The sequence below is a fragment of the Spermophilus citellus genome (assembly GCF_964194105.1).
Source record: "Spermophilus citellus genome assembly, chromosome: 3".
Lineage (NCBI taxonomy): Eukaryota > Metazoa > Chordata > Mammalia > Rodentia > Sciuridae > Spermophilus > Spermophilus citellus.
The window spans coordinates 212,443,206-212,455,367 of record NC_138184.1 but is presented as its reverse complement, the minus strand read 5'-3'; the positions used below and the strand labels follow the sequence as shown (position 1 = coordinate 212,455,367).

Genomic DNA, 12,162 nt, shown 5'->3' with positions numbered 1-12,162 from the left:
CTTGGTTCAGCCACTTACTCCCCGGGTTGCCTTGAGCAGGTTCCCAGACCTCCCTGAGCCTCCATTTCCTCTTCTGAAAAACTAGAATGATGAAAGTTGAATTCAGTGAGCTCACAGAGAGGAAAAGTACTTCAAGGTGTATGGGTGCACAGTGAACTTTCAGTACACGTTGATTACTTTCATTATTTTTTTTTATTATTTTTATTTTTGCATCCTCAATTGTAGCAGAGACCCTGTTGTTTAACAAACATTTGTTCAGATCAAATAAGTGGAAGAAATAGTCATTTGCTCATCTGAGTCATACTTCCCTGTGATAAGTCTTTCCTTGGTTCAACATATGGATCTAAATAAAACCTTGCTTAGGAGGAGGGAGGAGGAGAAGGAAAGAAAGTTCTGGGAAGGAAATTGAACAACTGATGTTGCGTGCATGGACCATTATGTACAATTATAATGCACTAATAATTTTTTTCTAATTTTGCCTAGATTCTGACAAGATCAAGCACAATATAATTTCATATAAATTTAGTTAAAATGGGCCTCAGGGAGAGCAAATTCCACTTCAGTGAAGAGAAAGAATCCACCAGGTGTCTCATCAGGAGATTCAGCTTCAGTAATCGGCATTGTAGGGGTAGTCCGGCAAATTAGCCTGGCTGCAGAAACAAGCAGAGAGAATATGTTCCACAAAAGCAGCAACTGTGGTCTACCAATCCAGTCTTCTCTGATGCTCCCTCAGCCACCTTCCCCCAAGACTCTGTGAGACATAAGCAGGGAGATCATACCTTGACCTTCCTTCAAATCAGTGGAAGAGGTATTTAAGAAAAGCAGGCAGGCAAGTAAGTAGTGACCAGGGCACCAGAATGAAATCATAATTCAATGGCTTCCACCAGGCCTGCCCCTTACAAGTGCTGTCAATTCATTCTCACAACACTGAGAGTTGGGAATAACAGTGGAATTGATGCTTGACTTAACAACACAGGTAAAGGACTTAGGATCCCCGGTACATTCTGAGCCAACATTCCATAGATGTTTGCTGTAATTACTACTACCCTCTGTATTTTGTAGATACAGAAGCCAACTTGATGAAGTTACCACACAGCTGGTAAGTAAATGGTGGGGCTGGGAGGAGAAGCCAGGTAGGTTTACTCCTGAATCCTCCAGTCCAACTCTGTATTTGACATTCCCTCTTAGATGTCTAATGGAATCATAAACGTGTTAAGTCAAATCCTGCCAGCCCTTGGTTCAAAATCCTCCAATGGTTTCTCAGCTCAGAGCTAAAATGAAAGTCCCTCTCATGGTTTACGCCCTCTGTGTATGCTCTGAGCCTGGACACCTCTCTCCAGCCTCATCCCTCCTACTCTTCCTGTCATCCATTCCACTCCAGCCTCACTGCCCTCTATTCAAATGCTCCAAACACATTCTCACCTCAAGGCCCTTGAAATTGCTGCTTTCACTGCCCAAAACGCTCTTCTTCCCAAAATCCACATGGCTTATTTTTTACTTTCTTCAGGTTTCTGCTCAACTGTCATTTTATCAGCAAAACCTTCCCTCACCTACTCAATATTAAGTACCAACCTCCCCAGGACCCACCTCTTCCTATACCCCTTTACCCTTCTTTATTTTCTGGTACAGTTTGTTACTATCTGACATATATATTGAGTTTCTTTTGTTCTCCCTAACTAGAATTTAAGACTGTGGCAGCAGGAACTTTGTACAAAGTGTGATCTCCCAAACACCTAGAAAATGTAGATGACCAGTAAACTGCTGAGTGAATGAATGAATGGAAACTTCTGCCTCCTACAGAGCAATGACACCTCTTCTTTTGAAATTCTAGCTCTACATTCAGAAGTTCAGACAATGAGCAGCAATTAGGAATATGTCTTTCCAGAATGATTCCCCAGGACTCCAATAGGGGTACTCAAAAACAACAAGAAAATAGTATTAAAAGACAAATATAGATGTGGCTGCCTTCCAATCTTTCCAGCTAATCCTCTACTTCTTCAAAACAAACAACAACAAACAAAACCCCATGATCTTTCTTATTAACCCATTGACACTTACTCAGCCAGGAGACAGATCCTCCAGTTTCTGTTGAAGCTGAGTAAGGTCGCCATCTCCTCATCACTCAATTTGAAGTCAAAGACCTGGAAAGGAAAGAATTCCAAAACATCCTTGGCAAGACAATTCCTGGGATTTGAGATCTCCAGTTATTTTAGCAGGGAGTAAGCTCATATTTGTAGCACAAACTGGCCACAGGAGTCCAGATGTCCTTTGTATGTCAAGTGGATATAAATTTTTCTCTAAATTGGGCCCCACACAAAGACTGTAGTATTTAGCTAGATGTGGTGGTATGTGCCATAATTCTAGCTACTTGGGAGACTGAGACAGGAGGAAACCAAGTTTAAGGTCAGCCTGGGCAATTTAGCAAGACCCCCCTCTTTAAAAAGTGAGGGAGGCTGGGGATATAGCTCAGTGATAAAGTGTCCTTGGCTTAGATCCCCAATCTCTCTTTCTGCCCCACCCCCATTTCTCCCCTCCCTCCCACACCAGACTCTGCAATATTTATAGGGTATAGTGTGCCCAAAGGAGGGATAGCAGACTTGTAGGTATTAAACCTCAGTTTATACAGCATCGTGTTCACATAGGTTCTTCTAGAAGGATAGTTCTTCAAGTACAGTCCATCTCTCATCTGCTGCTAGGTGGTCTCTCAGGTGGCCCATGACCTGACTGCTCAAGGGCAACTAGGAACCTGCTCAGTGGGCTCAGATCTGACAGGGCTTCTCCTGTCACTGCCCTAGCACATCCTGTGATCATTTCTCTAAGCTCTGAGGCCAGATTCCTGACCTAAGAGTGGAGAAGATGGCAGGAGCCACTAATACACAGGGATGAGATGAAAAACCTGGAGCGAGAGTCTCCCTTGCCACCTCCTCCACAGGGGAATACCAGGTGATCAGACAGGATCTCACCTGAAAGTTCTCGAGAATACGTTCTGGGGTCACAGACTTGGGGATCACCACCACATTCCTCTGGATATGGAACCGGATCAGAACCTGTGAAGAAAGAGGACTTCATATTTCTATTTGTCCACAAGGACCCCCCTCTCCCAGAAAAAGGAAAAATAAAATATCTCTGTAGCTCTCTGAGGCTTTAGCTACAACAGTGAATGTTGGACCAAGTGCTTAACTATTAGAGACACTGGCCAGTTCTCCCCTTCCCTCCCTAACTAGCAGGCTATGGGAAAACCCTACGGTTTTCCTTGTTTAGAAATGAAGGTGTCCTTGGAGGTCATAAGGCTGAGATGTGGTACAGATGGCATATGAACCCAAAACCATTCTCTGTGGTTCAGCTAGACAACTTGGTAGGAAGCCAATAGACAGAGGCCACACTTGTGTTAGAGTTTGGACCTGGAATACCCCCAAAGGCTCATTGAAGTCTTGGTCCCCAAGTGTGGCACTATTTGGAGGTGGTGGAAACTTCAGAGAGCTGTGAACCTGGTTGGAAGAGGTAGATCACTGGCCTTTGTTTGAAGGGTGGGTCTCTCTCTTTCTCTCCCTCTCTCTCATTCCCCCCGCACCTATGATGTAAGCACCTTTGCTCCACCACACATGGCCCATACATGGCTCACCAAGGCCCAAAGTGATGAGGCCAAATGACCACAGACTGAAATATTGAAACCCTGAGCCAAAATAAATCTTTTCCCCACATTGTACCTGGGCCGGGGATTTTTTGTGCCTTGCAGCAATCTCCTTGATCTTAGGGTCCTCCAATAGTGAAGGGTCTTCTGGTTTAGCCCTAGAGGCAGAAAGTTAGCTGTTATGAATAATCACCATGGTTACCAAATGCATAAGCACATCACTCCAATGTCAATCTCGAGGCTGGGCATCAGAGCCTTCTCCATTTGGGACACCAACAGGAGAAACCCAGAAGCTCTGTGTCTTTCCCATGAGCCAGTCCATCCACGGGCTCTGGAGCCTCAGCATTTCACCAAGGCTGGTCTAGCACTGGAGTATTCTCAGAGGGTCAGAAGTATTGCACTTTCTTTTTAAACTCCCATTCTTTCCCACCATAATTCCATTTGGAGGGGTTAAGCACATTGCCTTAGACACATTTTTCTTTCTGGTGACTTACAGATTCATACCAAACTCAACCAGTTATAAAGTAATATTTTTAAGAGTACTAAGACAAAGGCCCACCACCCGGAAGCCTCACCAAGGTCTATCTGGAGAGCCCAGAGGGCTGTAGGCTGTGACAGTGATGCCCTTAGAATGGCAATATTGGATCAGTTTCTCCTGGGTGAGGTATGGGTGGCACTCGACCTGCAAGTATGAACAATCTCCGTCACTAGGAAAGTTTGCTTGCATTTTGAATGGTTCACAGAAAGTTCTACACACAATATATTGACAGACTTACTAAACCAGACCCTGAGATCTGTCTCCCACCACCCTGAAAGCATCATTACCACTGATCCCTGAGACTAGACTCAGTATATAGCATTGGACTTGCCTCTAATGTTAAGAAGTAATAGGGCAGGACCCTTTCATGGAATAGAATTTACCTGGTTAGTCACTGGTTTATATTTGAGTCCAGGCTTATTCAAGATCTTTTCAATCTGGAAGTGGTTGAAGTTGGAAACACCAAGAGCTTTCACCAACCCTTCATCCACCAGCTCCTCCATGACCTGCAATGAAAAGGAATAGTGAATATATATGACAAAGTTGACCTATCAAATTAATGCACTCAATTTAATGCAAAAACGAATGCTGAAATCTCAGGCTATTTTGTGAGTCTTGCCAAAATTTTCATTTTGAGCCCATTCACATAAACCACTATATTGTTCATTATATCATTAAACCTGAAAACTTCCTCAAACAGAATGTGTCTCGTGGCAAGAAAATAAATATGTTGATATTTTTCTAAGTTAACTAGAATTCAAATTTCTTTTTATGGCCACAATTTTGTCATTAGCAAAGAGAAAATAGTATCTATTCTTAAAGTTTCAGGCTTAATAAGTATATTTTAGTGACTATGTCAAACAAGTATTTATGTGGTTGGATAATGCCTTGAAAGGTCATTAAAGGAAAATACAACACTTATAATCCCAATGACTCCAGAAGCTGAGGCAGGAGGTTTGCAGGTTCAAGGCCAGCCTCAGCAATTTAGCAGGATCCTGAGCAACTTAGCAAGACCCTGTCTAAAAATAAAAAATTAAAAGGTCTGGGCATGGTGGCGCATACCTGTAATCCCAGCAGCTCAGGAAGCTGACATAGGAGGATCCCAAATTCAAAGCCAGCCTTAGAAACTTAGCAAGGCCCTAGGCAACTTAGCAAGACCCTGTCTCTAAATAAAATGCAGAAAAGGGCCGGTGATGTGGCTCAGTGGTTAAACAACCCTGGGTTGAATCCCCAGTACCATAAATAAATGAAGGAAGGAAGAAAGGAAGGAAGGAAGGAAGGAAGGAAGGAAGGAAGGAAGGAAGGGAGGGAGGGAGGGAGGGAGGGAGGGAGGGAGGGACTAGGGAAGTAGCTAAGTAGTAAAGTGCCCCTGGGTTCCAGCTCACAGCTTGTACATTCATGGTATTCTTCAACTTGGTACATAGATTTATATTTAATTATAGAAGAAGGTTTGGATATTATGACAAATTGACATATTCCTAAGATTTTCCCCAAAGTATTTGATTTACTTCTATATATAGTCTTACGCTTCTTAGATATTATTATATGTTTTTTGGTACTGGGTAAAGCTCAGGAGTACTTAATCACTGAGCAACATCCCCAGCCCTCTTTATTTTATTTTGAGACAGAGTCTCACTAAGTTGCTTATGGCCTCACTAAATTGCTAAGGCTGGCTTCCAATTTGCAATCCTCCTTCCTCAATCTCCTGAGTCACATTATTAACAGGCATGTCCAGCCTTGCGATATGAGATTTTCAATAATTTGGTATGGCTCTTAATTATATAAAGCATTGCTTCTTTTATCATTTTGACTTGCAGAACTGAACTATAAATGGCATATCCCTGCTGAGAAAATCCAATGGCAATACTACAGGTGGCAACAACCAATAGTTTTGGGTTTTTTTTTTCTTTTTCTTTTCATGTACAACTCAGAGAGGTTGAGGACAGTCTTTAAAACCCACCCATAGAAATTCAGATAGTTTCTTCCCATACTTCCAAGTAACAAGCTTTCTGCTGTTAGCAGGCAAATTTAATGATTTGCTTGCCAAAGATAATTCCTTTCAAGTGTATTTCCAGGATTGCCAACCTTGTCATTATAAAGTGATTGTTTTCCTGCTTCATTATCCTTTTCCTGATATCACATCATTTTTGCTATCTAAATTTTCTTATTGCTGGTTGCTGAGGTTCAAAGCAAGAAAGCTGTGCTCATGGGTAAACATTTCTGAACAAACTTAGTGAGACTCTGTCTCAAAATAAAATAAAAACTTTGCATTTAATTTATCATATCAATTCCAGGCTAGGACAGTTTTAACCTATTTTAAGTGGTAAAAAAACAACACAAACTCAGGAAATGTGTCCCACTCAGATGATAGAACAATATGATCCCTGAAACCTTTTGTCACTATTCATTTATGACTTGTTCATTCACTTTGTTCTCTGCTGGCATTTGCAAGAACACATGATCATTTCAAAAAAAAAAAAACTTCAGAAAACCTTTCATGCCTTAATTTAATTTTAGACACAAATTATGTGAATGATGTCATATTGGATCTAGAAAGCGGGGCACTCCTTTTTCCTTATGTTTGAATGATATGTGTTCACTTTTTGCCAAGCACTCTGCTAAAGACCAATGCAGTTGAACTTCTTGGACAGACTCGAGTCCTGAGTCAACCCCAGCTCTTCCACACAATTGCTCCATGACCGGACAAGTTAACAACTTTTCTAGATCTCAATCATATAATTTGTAAGTGGGAAAAGTAACTGTCCCTAGTAACACTCCCTCTTATGGTTAGATGATTAAATTGACCATGATTAAAGTTCTTAGCATGTTGGCTACCTTAATCTTTACCATATCTTGAGGACATATATCAGTGTGTACACACAGAGAGAGAGATTAAACCAGGGGTGCTTTACCACTGAGCTACATCCCCAGTCCTTTTTATTTTATTTAATTAAAGAATTTATTTATTTATTTATTGGTACTGGGAATTGAACCCAGGGGCACTTGACCACTGATCCACATCCCAAGCTCTGTTTTATTTTTTATTTTGCAACAGGGTCTCTCTAAATTGCTTAGGGTCTTGCTAATTTTCTGAGGCTAGCCTTGAACTTGCCATCATCCTGCCTTAGCCTCCTAAATTGCTGGGATTACTGCAGTATGCCACTGCACCCACCTATCTATAGTATTTCTAAAAAATAAGAAACTGAATATTTCAGGAGTTAAATAACTGATCCAAGGTTACTCAGCTAACACCTACAAACTCAAGTCAAAATGCCTTTTTAAAATTTCCTCCCATGGCTTTGGAATAGCACGTGTATCCCCCAAATTAGGGTACATTATATCTATAATCTCATTTGAGAGCACAGTTTTAGCCTTGAAAATGTAAATCATGTCAGATGGACTCTGAGTCCAAAGGTGATAAGGAAGGAGTGAGAAAAACTGGAGGATAACAGTGGTGGAGTTAGACACAACGCAGCAGGGCTCCTTCGTGGAGTCTCATCCATGACCGATGGAAAATTTTTTTCTCCCAACACACTTAGAAGAAACTGGAACGTACCTCCCAGGCATCCAAGAATGTTTCTTTACTGATGAGGTTGTTGCCTTTATCATCTTTGGGGAATAAGTCCTTCCCAGCCTGTAAAAGGAGAATAAAAAGCTTATTGTAATATGCATCTGGATATGTGGTCCTGTTGAACAAGGTTTCCAGATCCTGATTTCTACTTTTTTTGGTGTGGGTGGGGTGGGCAGGGTACTGGAGTACTCAGGGGCCCTCAATCACTGAGCCATATCCCCAGCCCTATTTTGTATTTTATTTAGAGACAGGGTCTTACGGAGTTGCTCAGCATCTCATTTTTGTGGAGACTGACTTTGAACTCAGGATCTTCCCACCTCAGCTTCTTGAGCCAGTAGGATCACAGGCATGCACCACTGTGCCTGGCTCTGATTCCCATTTTTATACCCACATCTGCACACTATTTTTATCAAGCTCTGGAGAACACACTTGTAGATAGTGAGTTTCAATAAAATCTCCATATCAATCTATTGTGGCATGGAAACTCTTACATTTTTATAAACTACTGGATTGATTTTACAATCCATCATTAGAATATTCTAGAAGCCATCATTATCACCATGGACATTAACTTTATATTATCAGACCCCAGATAAACTTGGAGGTAAACATTAATTTCAAGGTCAATATACAAGGGTTGGATCTCAAGTATGGTTTTCCTAGAGAAGATGTTAACTCACTTCTGTCCTCACAGCCTCTAGGAGCCTGGACGGCATACCACATCACCTAGCTGACCATGAGGGAAGAGGCTGGGAATTCATGTCCCTCTCACCTCCAGGAGCAGGGCAGAAGCAGAGTCTATTTATTTAGTGAGAAATGGCTACCCTTCAGTATCACCACACTTGGGCTTTTCTCCAAGATGCCACTCCCAGGGTGTGCTTTGATTAACAGGAGTGTTGAGCACTGAGATAATGTTATGCAAGAGTATCCCAAGAGTTCTCCTGGGAGGAAACTCGAGGCACACAATCAAGACCAAAGGCCACATGGCAGTTGCAGCTTATTTGGTTTGCCATAAATCACCGTCTCTCTCAGATGCAACTGCAAGAAAACTTAAGCACATGCCTACCTCAGTGGCCACGTGTCATCTAGGCCTCTCTTCCAGACCAGCACCTTCCTACTCTGCACAAGAACTCCTGTCCACTGGATACCTCCATCCTGGCACAGTTATTTTCTGGCATCTATCTGCTCAGGAGTAGTTCAAACCTGAAATCCCTGGGGCCAATGAATAAGATAGACATCCAGATAGTCCAGTTTCAGATCCTTGAGGGTCTTCCGACAGGCTTCCTTCACAAGCTTCCTCTCAAAGAAGGTGCACCACAACTGCAGGGGGAGACAGCAAGGCCTTAGGACTGGGGAGAGAGAGAGAGGCTGTCCCACACTCACTCTCCCTGCTTTGTGATTTGCATGATCCATCCTGAGAACAGGTCATTTATAACTAAGGTGGTTAAGATAGTGACCCAGCACCCAAAGTCCTCAGCCAAGTCTGTATTTCCTGAGATGAGCGCAATTTATTTATTTTTGGTAGTGGGGATTGAACCCAGGGATGCTGTACCACTGAGCTACATTCCAGCCCTTTTTATACTTTATTTTGAGACAGGATCTGGCTAAACTGATGAGACTGGCCTTGAATTTGTGATCCTTCTGCTTCAGCCTCCTAAGTCTCTGGAATTTCAGGCCTATACACTGTGATATCAGGCCAATTTATTTTTTCACACTCTCAACATTCTATCTGTTTCTGACATTGGTTAAAATATTTGGCCACTAATTAAATATTTTTGTAGTTGTGTTATTCCCTTCCTTGGCTCTCAGCTGAGGGTAGGAATTGTGATTAGCTTTTACATTTCAAGCACATGTTCCCTTATTCTATATACCCGCATCTTCAAGTCTTTCAGACCCCAACTGATGATTTGATAAGGAATTTTTTCAGATGGGGCCCTGCCTACAGCTAATCTATTTATCCTACCAGAAGCATTTTCCAAGGACCTGGAACTACAGATTTTTTAGCGAATTGCTTCTAATATGGATCCAGCAGGTTTCAACTCCTTCATGTAACAATTATCCCTTTCTTTCTTTGTTATACACTTTATAACATAGTTTTTACTGGATTGAAATAAAAAGAAATCTCTAAATGATAATAAAAAATGCTCCCACCATTTTCCAAAACCCCCTAAGAACCTCAGTGCAACATCCATTGAGACCACAGTGCTGAAGGTCTGGCATCAGGATCCATCACTGTTTGCACCCTTAGCCTCTGATTGTCACTGGGCAGAGGGATCCCATTGATAGAAAACAGGGAAGACAGGGCACTGGAGCCAGCCCCACTCAGGTGGGTGGGACTATGGCAGTATCTTTCACATGTCAGTACTCGTGTGGATGTTGTATTGAGGGACGTACTAAAGGCCCACATGAAGAGAGCTGGGGTTAACATGGACATAGAGGAAAGGCTGGGAGGGTTCTTGGCACTGACCACATCCACATACTTCTGCCTGCCTTGAAGTCCAGTCCTCCCACCAAATGGGCCATACTTACCTTGCTCACAATAAAGAGGTCCTCCCGCTTCACCACCTTCTCTTGGATCTTCTCTTGGATGGCTTCTCCCACCTCATTCTCATTCTGATACACGTAGGCACAGTCTATGTGGCGATAGCCTGCATCAATGGCCACCTTCACGGCTTCTTTGACTTTGTTTGGGGGAGACTAAAAGGCACAGAAAAGGCCATCAGATACTTTTCCTCCAAATCTAGGTCCCATTTGCCAGGGGAAAACAGGGAATAAAACTCACTTTGGAAAACTTTTCAAAAGAAAAACAAATTAATTAATTTTATGATTGTGACCTGGAGCCCTATCCTACCTAAAAGCCAATTCCTCTGTAATTCAGGTAACTCCTGAAGTATCTCCAGTTGCTGGAAAATATGGATAGCTTCCACTTCAGTGTTCTCAAAGCCAGGCTGAAAACTAGACCTGAAGTAACTCAGGAGGTCAGGTGTGATGGCGCACACCTGTAATCCCAGTGAGCCAGGAGGTGACCCGGGAGGCAGAGGCAGGAAGAGCACAAGTTCAAGGCTAACCTCAGCAACTTACTTAGCAAGACCTTATCTCAAAATAAAAAGTCAAAATGGCTGGGGATATAGACCAGTGGTAGAACGACCTGAGTATAAAAAAAAATAAAAGAAAAGAAAGAAAAAAAGAGAGAAAAGAGAGAGACACAGAGGAATGACTCAGCAAGATGAGCCATGAGGAGAGAAAGGTTCCAAAGATGGATCTTGGAAACTAGCTAGGGTGATGTCAGCATTGAGGGAAATGGTTAAAAAAAAAAAAAAAAGGGGGCAAGAGTTAATATTCCAAGAGAGGCCAGTGAATCTGCTTCCTGAGGCACGGGAGGTGCCTTTGGCATTTTGCTTGCTGACAATAACACAGCCAGAGTGGGACCTTCGCTCCTGACTCTGTGATGACCGAGGCTGTCTGTGATCCCAGTACTTCTCAGAGTTTAATGAGCATGACAACCACTGGGGATCTCAGTAAAGCAAATATTGATTCTGTAGCCTGAGTTGGGTCAGAGTTGTTTTGTTAAGTTACTGGGTATTGAACTCAGGGTGCTCTACCACTGTACTACACCCTGAGTCCTCCTTATTAGAGCTCTGGATCCTCTCAATCACTCAGCCATCACCAAACCCAAGGCCAAGAAATGCTGAGCCCCTCTCTGCATGTCCCAGAACTAAGCAGTGTTTTAGAAGAAAAAGACTGCTGAGAGTAGCTGCCCTGTACTTTTTGTTTCTCTTTCTTCCCCTCTTTCTTTTTTTAGAAAGTCCAACTTGTGCTGGAAACTTGATACTTGCTAGTGAAGCACTCACCCTGCCAAGAAAAGCCAGTCTAACTTTCCAGCCTCCATCAGCCCAGAGAAATTCAGCTCTAGGGCTGAATTTCACCTCTTTAAGCCCCTGCCCCAACTGACTACAGAGAAAAGTATTCAGACAACCCTGGAGGGAAGCAGGCCTCCTAAAATTTGCATATTTACCTTCCAGGTGCCCAGACCCAAAATGGGCATCTTGGCTTTGGTGCTGAGCTCCACGAAGGTCGCCATGGTTGGTGCAGAAATGGCTTTGAGAGAGCAAATAGATGTCTGGCGTCCCGGTAATAAGGCTCACAGTCGCTTTAAATCCTGGTTAGGGAGGCTGGCCCTGGCCCAAGGGGAGGAGCCAGAGCCAAGGGCAGACACTAGAACAGGAAGTTCTTTTGTAAAATTAATTGCTGGTGCTGGGGACAAACCTCAGATGCAGAGTGCGTGCCTGGGTTTGCATGTAGTCTTGGGTTCAACTTCCAGAACTGAGGAAAAAAAGAATTATTTTTATTTATTATTTTATTTATTTATATTGGTACTAGGGATTGAACCCAGAGGTGCTTAACCACTGAGCCACATCCCCA

At 42.7% G+C, this 12,162-nt stretch overlaps 1 protein-coding gene across 1 annotated transcript; it reads right to left on the bottom strand.

Moving 5' to 3' along the window:
- Positions 1-206: 206 nt before the first annotated feature.
- Positions 207-11,907, bottom strand: AKR1B10 (aldo-keto reductase family 1 member B10). Its single transcript, XM_081286408.1, has 10 exons — positions 11,756-11,907; positions 10,270-10,437; positions 8,944-9,060; positions 7,726-7,803; positions 4,553-4,675; positions 4,207-4,313; positions 3,708-3,789; positions 2,964-3,047; positions 2,059-2,141; positions 207-650 (listed from the first exon to the last, which is right to left on the bottom strand). The coding sequence occupies exons 1-10, from the start codon at positions 11,819-11,821 to the stop codon at positions 608-610; spliced, it is 951 nt and encodes a 316-aa protein (XP_081142534.1). The 5' UTR covers positions 11,822-11,907; the 3' UTR covers positions 207-607.
- Between the last annotated feature and the right edge of the window lie 255 nt (positions 11,908-12,162).

What these genes read in the sequence shown, in the direction of transcription:
- AKR1B10 (XM_081286408.1), bottom strand. Translation starts at nt 11,821, where the DNA reads ATGGCGACCTTCGTGGAGCTCAGCACCAAAGCCAAGATGCCCATTTTG. An exon ending in TGGGTCTGGGCACCTGGAAG is followed by an intron (nt 10,438 to 11,755) that starts GTAAATATGCAA and finishes TGTGCCTTTTAG; the next exon opens with TCTCCCCCAAACAAAGTCAA. An exon ending in ACCTCTTTATTGTGAGCAAG is followed by an intron (nt 9,061 to 10,269) that starts GTAAGTATGGCC and finishes CTCCCCCTGCAG; the next exon opens with TTGTGGTGCACCTTCTTTGA.